At 31.3% G+C, this 20,061-nt stretch overlaps 1 protein-coding gene across 1 annotated transcript; it reads left to right on the forward strand.

The window, feature by feature from the left end:
* Positions 1–1,070: 1,070 nt before the first annotated feature.
* On the forward strand, positions 1,071–16,365 carry LOC126759087 (hypodermin-A). Its single transcript, XM_050473685.1, has 5 exons — positions 1,071–1,164; positions 4,606–5,118; positions 13,353–13,557; positions 13,713–14,031; positions 15,588–16,365. Exons 2-5 carry the CDS (start codon positions 5,043–5,045, stop codon positions 15,975–15,977), a joined length of 990 nt encoding a protein of 329 aa, XP_050329642.1. The 5' UTR covers positions 1,071–1,164; positions 4,606–5,042; the 3' UTR covers positions 15,978–16,365.
* The last annotated feature ends 3,696 nt before the right edge of the window (positions 16,366–20,061 follow it).

Below are 20,061 nucleotides of genomic sequence, written 5' to 3' on the forward strand. Positions count from 1 at the left end.
AGTATCAAATCACATTAAATAAAATGCGAAATATAGTGTATCGAAGGGAAGATAGTATATACATACATGCACTCATATTCTTCTAAGTGTTATAATGAGTGACTGCGGTTTGCTTCCGTATTGCAGTACATGGAAAGTAGAGAACCGTCGACTTTGTTCAACACCGCCTGTATGGATCAGCTGTCAATTAGAAATAACGGAACAACATACAAAGGTATAGTAAGTGCCCTCTGTATCCTAAATGACATTTAGGTCGCTATCAGCTGTCATTTTTATAATAACTCACTATAAATTAAAAAGCACTGGGAATAATAATATAATATAGAAATCGGAGAGATATGTATGTTTGTTGGTATGTATGCACATATATAGTACATATATCAGAATATATAGTGTGTAGGTAATTGATGCAATTTGCAAAATAAACTTAAATGAATGAATGAATGGTGATAAGAAGTCATGACTTTTGGCAGCGCATTGAAAGAATGAATAAAAGTATTTCTAAAAAAATAACATTGAAACGAATCAAAAACATAACAAAAAGCTAAATTAAACTGTGTGGAACTGAAAAAAGCGCCACTTAAATGGGCAAAAACAAAATTGAGTTAGAGTACATATAAAAACAAAATAGGTAAAACAAAACAGCAGCGTAATAACAAATATATGGTATATGTACGTGATTCAAAAAAAAAATTTTTTTTTTTCGTGCGGAAAAGTAGGTTCCGTAGTTATTCATAATATTTTTTTCATTGAGTTATAAAATTCACAAAAATAATCACCTTAACTGTTGCATTGGCGAAAAAAAAAAAGCATTCAATTTCCTACAAAATCTAAGAAACGAGATATTTTTTCAAGTAGTTAGCGAGATGTAAATTAGTAAGGACCTTCCCGTTACAATAAAAAACACACACTTTTGTACCAAACGAAAAAAATAAATTTTTTTTTTTTTTGAATCACTCTAATGTACATATATGCTATATACAAGTATTACATAAATATTCAGTAATTTCGTTGGCAGAAAATATTTGCATAAAATTTAGCATTGTGAACGAGCACTTTGCATGCAAATCAAACGTTCTACTATGTTCGTTGCTTTTCGTGCTGCTTTTGTGAATTTTGTGGAATTGTGTGGAAATATGAATTGTTTCAAGTGAAATGGAAAAGGTGCGTTGCTAAATGAAGTCTATAGAAAAGAGCGAAATTTCATTTATTTAGCACCTATTTAAATTATTTTTTAAATTGCATATAAGATACAGGGTTTTCCAATAGGAGTGATATCTAATGTGTAGTACAAGCAATACAATTAAGAACTCAGAATGAATATAACATCATTCAAATGATCTCCACGACTTCTTTTGCTGGAGAGAATTCGATGAACCCAATTTTCAAGTACTTTTTTCCACTAAATCAAGTAGCATCTCAGAATAGCACATTAAATATTGGCTTCTAAAGCTCGAAGGGAGTCTGGTTTATTGCTAAAGATCAACGACGTAAAATAACCCCACAAGAAGTAGACTTATCCTGTTAAAATTACAATTTCATGGAGGCCATTCAATGTCAAAAGTTTTTGAAATAATCGAATCTACAAACTTTTTTACAACAATCGGTTGTTGCACGTGTTGTGTGGTACGTAATCTTCAAAAAATAAATATCAAAAAATGTTCTTTCGAATGATAATAAAAATTGTCCATTAAATTTGAAGTTTCTGTCTTTTTTCTTTAAAAAAAAAAGTATAAAACATCGAAATGGATCAACCTTTATTTATGTAAATATTACATTTGAGTATTTCTTTTTGATTCTTCACTTAAATTTTTTTTTGTCCCTTTTGCACTCTTTTATTTTCGATCGGCCGAACCAAAAAGGATCTCTTTGATCTTTACGAATATGCTTTCATGCTAAGCTATTTTTTCACTTGTTATATCATAGAATTTTAAATTCTCTTGAAATATTATAATCATAACATATGAGGTTATACTTATTGCTTGCCTAAAAACTTAAACACCTCGAACATGCCTACAAGGCCCACTAATAATTTTCAAGTTGTTCCAAGGCAAAATCAGCAAGTTCACGGCGATTACGGTGATCCAATGGCTTCAGTACTTGAGCCGGAACAATTTTATATGTTTGTAACACAAATCCTTTCTCAAGACTCGCCAGTTTGTGGTTTGAGACAGTCCCAATTCTTGAGAATGGCTTGGTATTGGTCTTCAGCAACACTTGTCTGAACGGCAGCAATATTTTCATTACTTCTTGCGGTTCTTTGTCTTAGAGGCACTTGAAAATTATGCAAAGGAAGTGTACGCTTGACATTTGCAACAATTCGACGAATAGCAAAGACAGGTGGACGATTATTTCGATAATAAAATTGAATAATTTGTAAACGTTGTTCTTGGGTACATCTTTCCACTATGAAATTGTAAATATTGTATTATTGAATACAATGAAAAAAAATTACAGATCAGTATTAAAAATGGCCGAAACGACACTTAGAAGCCATATCATGCCTATAGGAAAACCCGTTTTAAAAATAAATATTTTTAGTACGTAAAATTATGTAGCTGTGAGTGTTGATTTTATAATTTTCTTTGAAAAAAAATTTTAGATTTCCTATTATAGCATATTTTAATGGAATTTTTATTGCTTTTGTTTCATTTTACTTTATTTTATTTTATTTAACTTAATTTAGCTTAATTTAACTTAATTTAATTTTATTCTATTTTAATTTATTTTATTTTAATTTATTTTATTATTTTTATTTATTTATTATTATTTTTTTTTAATTTATTTTGAAATTATCTACATACATACATATGTGTCTAGATATTAATTTGATTTTTTTTAGTTAATTTTTTTTTATTATTATTATTAGGTATTATTTTATTAGGAAAAATATACAAAATATTAAACCTAATGGTAGGAAAGGAGCACTACTGTGGCCATTGTTATTTTTTTTAAATCATCCCTAATGTAGAATAATAATCTATAAAAATTAATAGTTTGGCAGTTTATGCTACGTTAAGTTTTGTTATGTCACGTTACGTTATGCTATGTTATATTAAGTTATTTTTTATATTATGTTATTATGATTTTCTTCTATTTGCTTGACTTACATATATTAAATTATTGTTTAAATTCTCTTCATTTTAATTTTTTGTTTAATTTAACTTTATTTTATATTTTTTTTCTTTTTTTCTAACCATACATAACGAAATAAAATTTAATATCTAAAAATTAAAATTTAGCTAGTTAATGTTACGTTAAGTTTATTATATAAAGCTTCTCTATTTTATTTATTTAATTTAATTTAATTTAATTAAATGTGATTTAATTTTCATTTCATTTTATTTTATTTTATTTTATTTTATTTTATTTTATTTTATTTTATTTTATTTTATTTTATTTTATTTTATTTTATTTTATTTTATTTTATTTTATTTTATTTTATTTTATTTTATTTTATTTTATTTTATTTTATTTTATTTTATTTTATTTTATTTTATTTTATTTTATTTTATTTTATTTTATTTTATTTTATTTTATTTTATTTTATTTTATTTTATTTTATTTTATTTTTTTTTATTTTATTTTATTCCATTTTATTTTATTTTATTTTATTTTATTTTATTTTATTTTATTTTATTTTATTTTACTTTATTTAATTTTTTTTAGCTCACATGCTTCCTTAATTTATTTTATAATTAATTTTTAAAGCTTATTTATGTAAGTCTCTACATATTACTTAACTTTTTATTTAATTTGTAATTATTTTTAATATTTTTATTTTTTTTTCACAATCATCCCTAATGTAGGGTGATAAAACTAATAATCTATAAAAATTATCGGCATTTGGCAGATTCACAAAAAATATTTGTTATCAATAACAACAAAAAAAACGCCCGCAAAAACAACTGCATGAAAGAACAACGGCTCAGAACATACATAGCAAACAACAACAAAATCAAAACAGCTACTTGTGCATATGCTCACCATAAATAAAAAAATTGTTTTTGTTGACTTCGGTGCCGCCGAACGCGGTGTGCGCATTAGTAATAAGCACAGGAGCGGACTACGTTTGACAAAGTGAGGGGCGCTGAGACTACTGGGTGGGAGATTTTTTGGTTTAACTTGTTTGTAGAGTTTTTAAGAACATTTAAGAGGTTACATGGGTTTACGGGTTTTAAAAAATCGATTTTTTTTATTATCTCATTAAATTTTACAACACCTTTAGGATATTGTCCTAAATTTTTAAGTTGATCCGAGTAGTAGTTTCGGAGATACAGCCTTGAGGATGGCTAGATGGGATAAGTGTGCCGCCTTTAAACACGTTTTTTTCGAAACTGTGGCCGAGTTTAAAATATTTTTTTTCCAAAAATTTCTTTGTAAATAGTGTATGTTTGTAACAATAAAAAATTCGAATAAAATATCAAACTTTTTATGTTTATGAGAAAAAAGTTGTTGAAAAAAGGTTGCTTTTTACCCGAAGAAACCCATGTAATCCCTTAAAGTTTCGTGAACTGGCCGTACCATTTTAGAAAACGGGTCAGCAAAATAGTAAATATATTCTCGAATAGCTAAACTTTGAAAATATAAAAAAAATATTTCTAGATCCGAATACCCCCAGAAATTGTTGCGAGTAATTGAAAGTAGTGACTACAAAGTCCGCCTTGGCCACCTGCCAAATGCCAGCCAGAACCGGCCCTGTATATAAACATAAGGCACACAGCCACAAACGCACATTATCTACATACTTTCATACATATATGGAGTATATATACGCATATATAGGCAACTTAGAAGCGCGAATGTTGCTGAAAACAAACCATCACCGATAGCCGTCGTCGTCGCAGTCGCCGCCGTCGTTGTTGTCATTTTCATTTCCATTTGTTGCTGCTGGTTTTTAGAATTCAATCGAGAATTGTCGACGCTACCAGGCGGAACATCAACAGTGCTCGAGCTCACAAAGGTGAAAAAGGAAGTGTTTTGTGCTAATAAAGGTGAACTCGTTGAACTCCGCGCTTAGCTACCGAAGGCAGCCTGTGAAAATGCACCGCAGCGAAAGTTTAAACAAACTGATGAAAGTCTTCATTTTGGCGTTTCTTTGCAATGAAATGCATTCGAGTAAGTAAAAAATGCAAAAGCAACAATAACAATAAAGCCAATGGGCATATGTTGCTGTTAAAAAAAAGGTTGGTGTTTGTGTTTGCCAAGCATTTGTGCACAAGTGGTTTTCTTGAAGTGGCGATTGGAAATTGAAGTGTGCAATTGAAGTGTCAGCTAATGCCAAACAGAATTAGCGGATTTAATGACAAAACAGAATAAATAAATAAATTTGCTGGAGTGTGTGATTGTGCATAGAACAAGGGTTAATAATCAAAAAATAATATGGTTGTTTGTTTTTTTTTGTTTTATTGATGAAGTGTAATGTTAATGCGGTTACGTGTATTTCGTTATGATTTCGGCTACTTTTTAGCCACACTCCAATAATTTAGCCAATGATGAGCTATTCTATGCGTGTTGTGCCGGTATTGCATAAATTGGCTGCTTATGAAAAAGTGCTTAAGTAGAGATTTTATAATATTATAGGTTTTTTTTTATTCGAAAATATTTTTTTTATTTGAAAATATTTTTTTTAATTCGAAAAATTTTTTTTTGTTTGAAAATTTTTTTTTCACTTTGAAAATTTTTTTTTTTTCAAATTTGATTTTTTTAATTCGAAAATATTTTTTTTTCACTTTGAAAATATTATTTTTCAAATTTAATTTTTTTAATTTGAAAATATTTTTTTTTGTAATTTGAACTTTTTTTCAATCTGAAAATATTTTTTTTAATTGAAAATATTTTTTTTTTAATTTGAAAATATTTTTTTTAATTTGAAAATATTTTTTTTTTAATTTGAACTTTTTTTTTAATCTGAAAATTTTTGTTTTTTTTGAAAAATAAATTTGATTTGCATAAAATTGATTTTTAATAATGTTTTTTGCCCAATCCATAAAAAAGGAGACCCCACAATCTGCGCCAACTACCGTGGGATTAGCCTCCTCAACATCGCATATAAGGTTCTATCGAGGTGAAAGATTTTTAGTAATAGTTTTTTTGGGAAAATAAACGTATTTTTTTAAATTCGAAAATTTTGAAAATAAATTTTGATAAGTTAATTTTTTTTAAGCACCGAATAAATTTTCGTTAGCGAAATTTTCATACGAGTCCTGCAAAACAATAAAATTTATGCAGTGTTTTTTTGTAGTATGTGAATGCTTTTACTCCTTATTTTTGAAGTTTTGTGTATTTTCTTGTCTTAGTATTTCAAATTATGTGCTCAAAAAATCAGAAAAAAAACATTTAATTCGGCTGTTTCGAGGCTATAATGCTTACTTATATCGCAAAAGGGTATACAAACATATTTAACTTGATTTTTAACGCTCAGTTTGTATGACAGCTACATGCTATAGTAGTCCGATCTGAACAATATGCTCGGATATTGTACTGTTACCTTGGACAATAATTCATTCCAAATTTCGTGCAGATAACTCGTCAAATAAAAAAGTTTCCCATACTACTTTGTATGTATTTTAGATTGGTCAGTTTGTATGACAGCTATATGCTATAGTAGTCCGATCTGAGCAATTTACTCGGAGATTGCAGTGTGGGCTTGGGTTCAAATCCACGCCAAATTTCGTGAAGGTTTTCCCTACAGGAACTTGGTTTTGATAGGTCACCTTATAGTCCGATATTGGCGAAGGAAAACGACTTAAATTAGTCCTAGTGAGCAAAGACAGAATACTTGTTTTTATTGTTGGTTATATTAACTAGCTATGCATGTCTTCGAAACTAGTTTGCAATGTAATATTAATTAGTCAAACTTTTGCTTTTTCATACTAGAAATGAGGAGGCGGTTATACTCGCGTAAGCGCCGTCTACGCCAATAAAGAAGAGGAAGAAGCCAGGAGTCATATAGGATTTTAAATGAAAAAAAATGTCAATTGCCCGATTTCGGTAAAAAAAATTTTATACCAGTTCAAAATAGACACAAAAACAAAATAGTTTCTGGTTCGATTTGAACAAAGATCCCGAGTTAGGGTTTTAAAAAGGGATAATTAAAAGAGAAATACTATAAATACAATATAATTTTAACAAACACTCTTGAAACAAATTTTTGAAAATTTTAAAATACTTCAAATTTGTTTTAATTTAAGTTTAGACAAAAAAAAAAACATTTCAATTCATATCTCTTTCGGTACAAATATACCTCTTTTTGAACTAGTTCGATTCGCGATACGAATTTGAATAGTGCGTTTCTTTGCTCCGTGGCTTAAATTATTTATACATGTATATTTCATTTAAATTTTCATTTGCTGAAGTGTATGTATTACATATACATATTATATAAATAGGCGAATATGTTTTTATACCTTTCAAAAATTATCATTGTGCAACAAAAAAAAAAGCTGAGGTTAATAGTTTAAATTGTTCTAACTATAATTGCGTTCTAAGTGCTTTGGCTGTGTATATAAATATTTTCAGTTATTAATAAATTTTCTGCATAAGTGAGTGCAAATAAGGGTGGTCTTAAATAACACAAATATAAATATACATATGTATATTTTATAAAGTTTTAGTTTTGATTGAAGATGATTAAAGTGTGGCAGTGTGAAAGCTCACAACCTTCAGTTTCGCCCACGAAGACTCAAACAATGTGTCATAAACAGTTATGTATATAAAATTTTTGTTCTGGAAAAAAGTTATGAATGACAGACAGACAGTGCGCATCTCTAAATCGACTTATTTCGTCACGCTATACATTTGGATCTACAATTGCTTTTACAGCATAAATTATCCCTAGGGACCCGAAAGTTTCCTTTTTACCTGATTCTTGACTAATAATATGAGAAATTGTTCAAAATTCTGGTAGAATTAAGCTGTAAACTTCTGGGTGTCCAAAGAATCAAAACAAATGTTGGTATAGAATAGGATCACCTTCTGCTATGGGCAAAAAATAGTACAAATTTGTTCATAACATTTGTTAAAGTCAATTTTAATGTCTTCAATTGACTCAAAACGGTTTCCCTGGAGCGGTCGTTTTGAGTTTGCTGAATAGTCGGGAGCTAAATCTGGCGAATCCGATGGATGCCGCACGATATTGGTTGAAAATTTAGCGAAAAACCCACGAAGAATCAATTCAGTAAGTGACGGTGCTTTATCGTGGTGCAAAAACCAAAGGCATAATTCCAATCTATTTGTTCGAATAGCTTCACGAGAACAACGCATAACACTCAAAATAGTATTCCTTGTTGACAGTTTGTCCTGTCGGAAGGAGTTTGGAGTGCACCACACCGCGATAATTGAAGAAAACTGTCAACATAACTTTGATTTTTGACCTGCCTTGACGTGTTTTTATGGCTTCGGCTCACCTTTGCCACGTTATACGGGCGATTGAGCGTCTATTTTCTGGTTGTAAGCATAGACCCAAGACTCAACGCCAGTAATAATACGTTTCATGACATTCTAGTAGTCGGAAAACATTGTTTCACAGACGTTAACGCGACGCTGTTTTTCGAACAAATTTAACCAATCGTGCTTTCATTTTTTTAGACCCAAATTATGTTCCAAAAAGGTTTTCACTGATCCTTCCGATACTGTGAAATATAATTAGCTTAGATCTCTGACTGTTAATCGTCGATTCTCAAGCACCAATTTTTTTATTTTTTTGACGTGTTGATCATCAATTGATATTGATGGCCGTCCTGGACATGATTCGTCGTCAATTACTCGTTCTCGATCCTCTTTGAATAATTTTTACCAGTCAAAAAACTTGCTCGCGACAAATAATTATCACCGAAGGTCTTTTCCAACATTTTGAACATTTCGGCACCAGAAATTTGATTCCGAACACAAATACAAATTTTTCTCATTACTTTTTTATTATGAGTATTAATACATTTTATGCTAAATCCACGTGTTCTGAAATCTGACATCGCACTCTCATAAAAAAAAAACAAATTATGCCCACATGCAGGCGATTTGTCTAGACTCTTTATCGTTGTCTCAATACTCTGAATGGGGTTTTTAAACTTTGCTTTACAACAAATACATATATATATGAATGTATGTATGTTTGTGCAAACATTTGTGAGGACTAATTAAATTTCGCGCTCAAAAACATGAATTATTTTCATAGCTACTTGTGTGGTAATTAGAGTAATGCTATCTGATTACAGTGCAATACAACGCGTTGTGTTACTCACCTCAGGAGTATACTTACATATACATATGGCGTGATATTTTGATTTCAAAGTTCACAGAAAAAAATTGTATCGCCACACTTTCTTATTCAAATGCAGACGTTTCGCAGAAAAAACTACAATATTTAATCATTTAATTATTACTTATGAACATTTGCATATCTATAATGTAAGTGGTTATATTAGGGTGGGTCAAGAAGAACGAATTTACCATTTATAATAATTTTCTACGTGGATTTAAAAAATTAATAAGAAAAAAAATTTTCTTTGAAATAATCATAACTTAACCGTTAATATTTTTTAAACCGTTAATAATTTTTAAACCGTTAGTAATTTTAAACCGTTAGGTTTACGAAAAAATCGTCATAAATCTTTTTTGAAGAGCATTGAATATACTACAAAATCTATGAAAATCATTTTTTTTTAAGTAGTTGGAAGCGAGGTATAATTTTTTTTAGCTGATAGGCTGATTAGGCGGCGGATCTTCTCGTTACAATTAAAAGCTCACACTTGGAGAGCCTTGCTTAGGAGTGCCTATTAAAGAATTTTTCACAGTATGGAGCGAAAAAAAATTATTTTATTTTTTGACCCACCCTAGTATATGTATGGTTTATTTAAAAAAAATATAAAACCACATTTAAAGAATAAGCAAATCTCATTTCTCTTCACAGTACAAAGTAAAAAAAAAATATTTATTTTTTTGACCCACCCTAGTATATGTTTATGTACATATGTATATAGCAAACAAATGTATAAAACCTTATTTAAATGATAAGCAAATCTCGTTTCTCGAACGAAAAAATATATTCATTTTTTTTTACCCACCCTAGTATATACATACATATTTTTCAATAAAAACGGTTATAAAACCCTACTATTTTAATATTAAGCAAATCCCATGGTTTATTTCAATAATTCCACTGACGCTTTCTAGAGATCAACGAATGCAAAAGCTACCCTGTAGGAAAATTGTAGTATTTTTTTCAAAATTCGCTAGTTTATAAATGTTTTAGTGTATATTTACAAAACTTTACATATCATTGATATAATAGTTATCATATTATATCATGCTTATATATAAATGCGTGACGAGTTGGGTCGATTTAGTTATCTCCTTCTGTTCGTCAATATAGACACCAACCAGTTCCTCAGTTTTTGAGATAAGTCTTTGAAATTTTGCACACGTTCTTTTCTCTCCAAAAAGCTGCTAATCTGTAGGAATTGCCGATATCGGCCCACTAGAGGGTGTAGCTGTCATACAAACTGTCAAAAAAAATTCAGTCCTTGTATGGGAAACCTTTTTATTTGATAAGATATTTTCACAAAATTTGGCATGTATCATTATTCAAGTCAATGATATAATCTCCGAAGAAATTGTTCAGATCGTACCATTATAGCATATAGCTGCCATACAAACTGATTGATCAAAATCAAGATAAAATTCCTGTAGACCCTTTCATACTATAAATACATGTGTAATGTGAAGGGTTTACGTTTTTTTTTCTTGTTTTTCATTAATTTCTATAATTAGTAAATAAATATTTGCTTTTAATCGCGTATAAATACAGCGTGGCCCACCTATGGGTTCTTATCAATATTTCGACTATCAGATGAAGGTCAAGGTGAGCTGTATGCTTGATCTTTCTCACTCGCGAAAACATGTGAACAATATTAAAACGAAATTCTACTTTTAATTATTTCAATGTATGAATACAATATAGGGGGCTTCCATATCAATTTTGGTCTCATATATGTATGTATGTATGTATGTATGTATGTATATGCATACATATTCACCATAAACTGCAGCCATATTATTTATTTGGCCATAAATGTTAAAAGCATACCAAATGTTGCCTCGCAAATTTTATTGCTGTTTGTTTTTGCTACTTAGTTCTAAGCCTTACTTTGTGTTAGGCCTAAGTGGTTTCAGTTCCACGCTCGTTAATGTTTTTAAAGTTGATGCATGTGTTTCATGCTTCATTATGTTTACACCTTTTTTGCAAATTTGCAGTTATGAGCTTGTAAAGTATTCTTTTTATCACTAGCGCTTGATTTCTTCAAATATTTGCTTATAAGTGGACCTATACATTTATCTCATATTCATATATAGCATATATGTATGTATGTATGTATGTATGTATGTATGTATGTGTTGGTGTAAAGAAGTGCAGTTGTCAAGTTTATTATCAAGACAAAAAGTTTATGTACAAAATGCGTACACTAAATTTATATATGTTTAAATTTATAGGCCACAAATATTAGGGATGTCTTAAAATGTGTTATGCAAAACTATAATTTTTAACGCCTTATTTGTATAGGAATTGAAAGCGGAAAGTTTTGCATAAAGTTTGAAAAGTGGTATGTCTTAAAGTTGTCAAGTTTATTATCAAGACAAAAAGTTTCGAAAGAAATGCCATAAAAGTACAAAATATCAAAAGCGTACACTAAATTTATTTGTGCTATAAATAAAGTTTAAATTTATAGGCCGCAAATATTAGGGATGTCTTGAAATGTGTTATGCAAAACTATAATTTTTAACACCTTATTTGTATAGGAATTGAAAGCGGAAATAAAAGAGTTAAGAAACCGTTTTGAAAACCCCATAAAGTTTGAAAAGTGGTATGTCTTAAAGTCACTATAATAAACAACTTAAATCCAGTTTTTAAATTCTTAAAAGTTAACTTTTCAGAATGTGGATAGCCTTAATCTAATTTAAATTTTCTATTTCTAACCACCTCTTCAACTGATAAAAAAATATATAAAAGATATGGTGCTTGAAAATCGTCAGGCAAGTGATAGATAGATGACAAGAGTGTTCGACACCTCTAGTGAGTCTGTTTGATTGATTTTGATGGATATTTTGGGTTCGTTCTTGTTCCGATATAATTTTTTAAAGAGTATATGGTGTGAATTCCAATCCCACATTCATAGATAGCATTATAACTGCCGATGAGACACGGGTTTTTGAGCCGAAACAAAAAAATCACGTCAAAGCCGCTCAAAATCAAGGTGTTTTCGTTTTTTTTTTTTTTGTTAATGAATTTGTTTAGGGACAGACGATCAATAAGGAGCGTTATTTGGAGGCGTTTGCATGAGAACATCCGTGTAAAACGGCCGAAATTGTGGAAGAATAATTCATGGATTTTACACAATCATAATGCACCAGCGCATCGAGTCAAAATGTGACCGAATTTAAAGTCAGAAACACAATGAATACCATCGATCAACCACCGTATTCACCAGATTTGACAACGTGTGCTTTTTTCTTGTTCCTCAAACTGAAATTGCCAATTCGTGGAACCCGTTTCAGTTGGTCGAAGAGATAATTTTAAATAAAAATTATTTTTTTATATATTACATATTTTTTATTTTTTTTTCTTAATTTTTAATTATAAAATTATATTTTGTGGAATGTCTACGAAAAGCACTATATGAAAATTACTAATTGGCACTCAAGCAAATTCTTCAATAAAAAATTCTCAAGCAGAGAGAAATGTGAACACCCCTAATGTGTATAGAACCATAAACAGCATCGTATCAATGCAAAAGTTTGCATATAGATAAGGAAAAAGCATGTCACTGAGCCACATACAAAGTAATACTGCATACTTATGAAGACATGAGTATATGTAAGTATGTATGTATGTGTACACATGCACAAATTATGGCCTAGTAACTACTTTGGGCCAACTGCTCACGTAATTCCCCCAACAATTCGCCGAGTTTATCAGTAATTTTCCAAATAGCAAGCAATGAAATCGATTATCATGTTGATCGCTTTCAGATACTTTTGAACAGATAACAACGAGTATATATGTATGCAGGCAGGTAACGGTATAATCTGCGCGAAATAGTGCGAATTCATTGTCTGAGCGGGAGACACGTGCGGCTTGTTAACTGCGCTATTTGCGCTTTAACGGCTTCTACGTGCGCCGAGCAACGTTGAAAAATTCTGGTTTACGAGCAGAAAATTTGAAAAAAACTTGAATGTGTGCGAGAAATTGTCTTATACAATTTAGCATTAAGCTTAACTAATTCGACTTTTGTAATGACTTTTAACTAATTTTATATTTTTCTTCTTTTCTTCTTCTTTTATTGTCTGCCGCGCAGGCCTCACGCAGTCCAATGCCGCCGAACACCCCTTCAACGCCTACCCCAGCAGCATAAACGGCAGCGAGGCAACGTTGGAGCATGCGCAGTATCAGGCCTCCATCCGTTTGGCTATCGACGATTACATGTTCGGCGAGGGACACATTTGCGGCGGCGCAGTGATAGCACCGTCTGTGGTGTTAACCGTCGCGCATTGTGTACACAAGTAAGTTGCACGCGACGAGCGCATGCCAGCGCGTGGAAATATACGAGCGCGCTTATCACTCGATTGCTCATAAACTATTTCAATATTTATCTACAATATTTACAAGAATGTATGTATGTATGTGTATTTATGTTGTGTTTATGGCATTCTTGTAGCTACCAGACGCAGACGTCGCGTCACCCGGCTGAATTGAAAGTGGTCATGGGCTCTTTGAATCGTTATCAACGCGACGAACACACGCTGGTCTACGGTGTGACCCACGTTCATAGGCCGCGCTCGTTCAACGCACACACCTTGCGCGATAACATAGCGATCATAATGTTGGAGCGTGACATTCCATCCGCACACCCCACCGTCAAGCCGATTACACTGAGTTTGACCGCCCTAGGCGAGGCGAAGACGCACGAAATGCTTGCCGAATACGCAGCGAAACAGCATAAGTACGTGGTGACCAGCTGGCTGGTTACGAAGGAGGTGTGTATACAGATGCCCGAAGAGCTTTAGCTTATAACATAAAATCTATATCTAACTATCGATTCCTAAGTGTCCCCTGTAATGTGGAAATATTTATAGAGTGTCGGTTAGGTTATGGAAAAAGCGCGATCCTAAGAAGGATCTTACTTGGACAGTTTAGAACCAGTTCGTGTTGGAACCGATAATACCCTAAACATTCTACTGAATCATAAGACCCTTATAGATCGACAAAGTGCTTTGAGGCTGCCACAAATCTGTTGAGACGGCTAATATCAGTTTCGGCTATGTCTTCTGATTCATCGAAAGTAAGATTACCGAGATGTTTTAGCCTCAGTCTTGCAAAGGCTGGACAATGGAGAAGAAAGTGCCTGGATGTTTCCACCTCACCCTCCCTCCCTCACTTTGAAAACTAGGGTCCGTCAAGGGTGTAGTTTAGGATAGGCTAGGGTAAAAGGCCGATCCTGTTACACTGGGGATCTCGGGGTAGTCTAGAACGCCGGTAGTGATACCTGAAACTCTTTTAATAATTATTTCGGCTTATCTCTTGCTTCCTCGAAAGTATGAGTGTTGAAATGTTTCAACATAAGTTTGGCAAAAGCTGAATAATGATAGAGAAAAGGTTTGGATGTTTCTACTTCAGCTTTCTCTATACAACTTTGTCAATTTTCATCCGAAAATATATGTATTTAGCCTTACCATACTGTTTGTATAATGTCCAATAAGAACCCCTACGAATACGTAAGTCGAACCTTGTTGAGAGCAAGTAGTCCAGTGGATCTCCTGCGTTTTACGCTAGGACAGAAGGATCTCGCAGCCGCATAGGAGCTGGTCATTCTCCAATGTCTACTTTGTTCACGCGATGTCTATAGGTCCTTGTTAGGACACAAGAGAACAACATGGATTCAGCTCGTTTCTACTCTGATGTATAGAGGACGAGAGTGCCGTCTCATGTAAGTAAGCTCAACAGCCTTGCAGTTTTCAGCGACTACGCTAGACACACAAACGAGTTTCATAAGCTCGACTCGAACCATTTCCCATAGGGAGGTTTTTTTGTCATTGCATTGGAAAATATATTCAAAAAATAGTTTGAAATAATTTCACCGGACCGATGATCCTTGAGCGGTTATCAATTTTTTTATGTAATTCAAAAATAGTAAAGAACCCCTATACTCTAAGATTCCATGGGATTTCGAAGTTTTAATAATGAAAAGCTAGATCTTTTTAACTCCCTGACATATAACTAGAGGCTAGAAGAAGGTACTAGTATCTCCAGTATAAGAAATAATTCAGAAACAAGTTTCATTCGCGCCATTGAGCTCCCAACGACAATTTCCAATACTTGACTGTCGTCGTTTTCCAGAATCGCGGTATATAGGACTACTTTGGGGAGTTGAAGTGTCTGACGATCAGTGGGTTTTCTTCTCTAGAGCTTAAATAGCGATATGAAATAGAGCATTTCTTTAGCGCTTGATATCTTTGAACCGCTGAACTCAACTTCAATTTAATCTAGTTTAAAGATTTGTTTATTAAATTCAACTTTCATTACCTCCTTTCAGCACATACCCTACACCCAGCTCATGGCATTGAATGCCACTCAGCTAAACGATCAGCAATGTGCGGATAAATATGGACAAATCTATGGACCAGATATGGTGTGTGTCGGTTATATGGGAGCAGAGCAGCAGGAAACTGCATGCCACCAAGACGCCGGCGCACCGCTGGTGGAAAATAATCAGCTACTGGCGCTTACTGCCAAACAAAGCGTTGACTGTGAGTCATGCTCGGAACCGGCGCTTTTCGTCGATGTCAGTCATCATGCCAACTGGATTCTGGAGAAAATCGGTGATGGTACCAATCGCAATAGTTCCATTTGGGGCACGCTCTTCTTCTTAATATTCACAATTTGGACAGCGCGACGCACCAAATACTTCAAGTTGTGGCTTTAAGCCGCACATTATATTTTACTGTATTTTTCTTTGAATACAATAGTTTAGGATGAAATGAATTAAGGCTGAACTTTTTCAAGAAATATTTTATATATACATATGTATATTTTGTTATGTAGTATAAAATGCATTCCATAAATGTAGTTGAATTGGAGAAGTCTATATGTATATATGGTGGGCACGAACCTAAGTAACCTCAAAATACGTAGTTCTAAGATTATATAATAAAGCTGGATTTATTAGTTAACAAATATTATATTTGTTGAATTTGTGATAATTTTAGTAATGAATTATTATGATTTTTTTTGTAAATATGTATAGCAAATAATTATTATGGAATTAATTAATTTTTCGCTGAAATAAATGTGAATTCTAAATGAAAAAAATAGCTCCAACATATTTGTTTTTATTTTTTTTAATTTCGTTAAGCATTTTTATTAGCGTCATTTTATTTAAAATTTATTTTTTAGTTAATTTACATAACACTACATGGCAACACTTTTTTTAATTTTTTTAACTCTAAGCCTGTTAAAATCTCTTTCTTTCAAACCTATGTTCCAAAATTTCGTTTCACTCATGATTTTTATTTCATTTTTTATTAAAGGTGGCAACTCTTTTTAATTTTTTTTAAATCTAAGCCTGTTACAATCTCTTTCTTTCAAACCCATGTTCTAAAATTTCGTTTCACTCATGACTTTTATTTTATTTTTTTATTAAAGGTGGCAACTCTTTTTAATTTTTTTAAATCTAAGCCTGTTACAATCTCTTTATTTCAAACCTATGTTCTAAAATTTCGTTTCATTCATGACTTTTATTTCATTATCCTTTTAAAGGTGGCAACCCTTTTTTAATTTTTTTCACTCTAAATCTGTTAAAATGTCTTTGTTTCAAACCCATGTTCTAAAATTTCGTTTCTCTCTGAAATTTTCTTTCAATATTTTTTAAAGGTGGCAACCTTTTTGTAAAAAATATTTTCCGCTGTGAACTTTTTTAAATTCAAAAACACAAATTAAATATTGTATTTTATGTTTATTATATAATTTTTATTTATAAAAATCTGTAAATGGGTGGCAACTTTGTAATTTTTTCATTTTAACAATTTGTTTAATGAACAAAAAGTTTATAAAATCTGCTCTGCCTACATTATTCTGAAAAACAAAGAAAACTGTAGCTATAACACTAAGCCCTGTATCTATTGTTATTAATTTTTTTTTAATTTTGTTAAATATTTTCAAAAGTATTTAAATTATTATTTTTTTACCAAATATCTTTATTTCAAAATATCAAAATATCTTTATTTCAAATCAATGTTCTAAGACTTTTTTCACTCACAAATTTTATTACATTATTTTTATAAAACGTGGCAACCCTTTTAAATGAATAATTTTTAACAGGTGGCAACCTTTTTTCCATTCTTTGTTATACACCGGTTAAAATTTCTTTTTCTTTTCATATACATACACATATGTATGTATGTATATTGCAAATTTCATTTATCAATTTACATAAATTAATAATTTCTAATAAGTGGCAACCATTTTTCGATATTTTTATTACAAACCTTTTAAAATTTATTTTTTTTTCGGTATTGTGTTGTTTCGTTGATTTCATAACTGTTATTGAATGAAAATTTTGAATAGGTGGCAACCTTCTTAAAAAATTATTTTTTGCTGAGAACTTTATTAGACCCAAAACGTACATACATACATACATATATTGAAGATGTGTTTTAGGTTTATGCTTTTATTTTTCTCTATTTTTTTTAATTGTTGAAATAGGTGGCAATTTTGTAATTTTTTTGTTTTAATAATTCGAGTATCTTGCGCAAACAAAAGTTTTAAAAATGTGCTCCACCAACACCACCAACAAGGAAAATTAAACACTGTAGTCATAACTTTTAGCCTAAAAGAATGCAACGAAATATTTATTTCGAGAAAATTGAAGAACGAAGAATACACCTATACCTACATACACACAAATATCTACATATATACATATATTTATTTCTATTTTATGTGACTAATATCGTATTACTTGTTCTAACGAATAATTCAATCTACAAATTATTTTCATATGAATAAAACACATACATACATACATATACATATAAACACTCAAATGATAAAAGTTTTTTTTTTAAGTTCAGCAGATCGAGAATACTGCAGGAAATGTCTAGAGAAGGACACTAGAGAAACAATAGACATCTCTTGCGCACTTGTCCCGTATTCGCAAGACTACGCTGTAAGCATCTGGGGTCTCCACGGTATGATACACTGGAGGAGGTATCGATAGTGAGGCCGCAGAGTCTGTTAAAATTTGCGTTAAGCGCAGACATCCTAAGGACGACTACTCCTCTTCGACCTAGCAACTGAACTCCATCTGGTATCACAAAGGACCAAAACTGGCGTGGCTTATTGGCCTACCAGATTAACCTTACCTAACCTAACCTAAAAAGAGTTCAAGCCTTCCCTGACATAACAAATTTAAAAAAAGTCAAGTTCCTCGGATTTTGAGCACTATATTCTCAGCTCAAATTAGTCCTACTTTAAGGGCGCGATTAAATTCTCTTTCTTAAGGAAAATATTTTTTAAAGTACGCTTTTTGAAAAACACGGAATTTTGAGAATCTTCAGAGCAGGTAAAGGAAGGTAATGACATTTCTTGAAATTGGACATTTCCGTTTCCCACACAAGTTACGACAATAAGAAAAATACAGTTCTATGAGCAATTTTGATAAATTTACGCCTTCCTGGAAGCGAGTCATACTAACTGAAATCAGCTTATTAGCCATATGGCCACTTTCAAGGTTTTATATCGTCGTGCTTTCCCAATCTAAACATACGGCCTACTTTAAACTTAGCTTGGTATATACAAAATAGAATTTTTAGTCACGCCTAACCTCCACTTTTGGTTTTCCTACAAGAGATTTTCTTTATATTTATTTTTTTCTAAGTTAAAAATACATATGTATGTACATCTGGTAAGTATGTAAGACTTTAATAAATATTTATGGTTTTGGTTACGGACCAGAAGTTCAAAAGTCAAATTTTTTGCAGAACGGTGACTAATATTCTTAATCTAATGCCTATTTACGCACATACAAACACAAAATATATATTACTCTGCATTATTTGGTAATTAAGTGAGAAAAATGCTGCAAAGAACGCCACGATTTTCACTTGTTAATGCCAAATTTTTTACTGGCTTCAACTTTGCCTTATTTTTATAGATAAATATATTACTACAATATGAGGGTACCCAATAGGAAAATTTCGCAGTGGTAATGTGATGTGGTGGAGCACGTACAGCAGGCAGTTTGAGAGGTGCTTCACAAAAGAATTGGCTGTATATTCGATTAAAAATTTTGAAACGATACTTCATTTTGTACGATTGACTTAATCGGAGTTCGACTGGAACGAAATCGCGTGATGCCCCAAAAAACTGAAAGAATTTGCAGTACAAAGTGCACTAGAGATTGGCTAGTCCGATTTTAATATTTTTTATTGTTGCCACTTGTTTGAAATTTTTAAATATAAAATTGTTAGATAGGGGATTACTACAAACTGAAGCGGATAAAATTAAAAAAAAAAATTAAAGAGAGTTGCCACCTATTTAAATTCTTAATTTAATAAATTTGGAAAGTTAACGAATTATTTGAAAATTTTAAGCGAAAGCATTTTTTTATTGATCGTTACTATAATTTTCCGAAAAATTTCAGTGTTGCCACCTGTTCTAAATTTTTTTATATAGACTTTTTAGATAGGGGATTACTACAAACTGAGGCGGATAAAATTAAAGAAATTTTTAATAAGTATAGTGTAATAATGTTGCCACCTATTTAAAATTTATATTTAATAAATTTGAAAAATTAACGAATTACATACATGTATGTATGTATGTATCAGTATTGGTACCAAACAAAACAGTTCACGGTAAATTTGATTCAGGTTGCCACCTGTTTGAAAAATACTATACCGCCCTCTCTATAAAACTTTAAGTATTTTAATGTAAAAAATTTTAAAATAGAGAATAACAGAAAACTGCAGAAAAGGTAGTAAAAATTTTGGAAGTGTTACCATCTTTTT

This window comes from Bactrocera neohumeralis, chromosome 5 (genome assembly GCF_024586455.1).
Source record: "Bactrocera neohumeralis isolate Rockhampton chromosome 5, APGP_CSIRO_Bneo_wtdbg2-racon-allhic-juicebox.fasta_v2, whole genome shotgun sequence".
Taxonomy (NCBI): domain Eukaryota; kingdom Metazoa; phylum Arthropoda; class Insecta; order Diptera; family Tephritidae; genus Bactrocera; species Bactrocera neohumeralis.

Coding starts and splice junctions, on each gene's coding strand:
- LOC126759087 (XM_050473685.1), top strand. CDS start 5,043: ATGCACCGCAGCGAAAGTTTAAACAAACTGATGAAAGTCTTCATTTTG. Junction 13,558..13,712: donor GTCGCGCATTGTGTACACAA/GTAAGTTGCACG, acceptor GCATTCTTGTAG/CTACCAGACGCAGACGTCGC. Junction 14,032..15,587: donor GCTGGCTGGTTACGAAGGAG/GTGTGTATACAG, acceptor ACCTCCTTTCAG/CACATACCCTACACCCAGCT.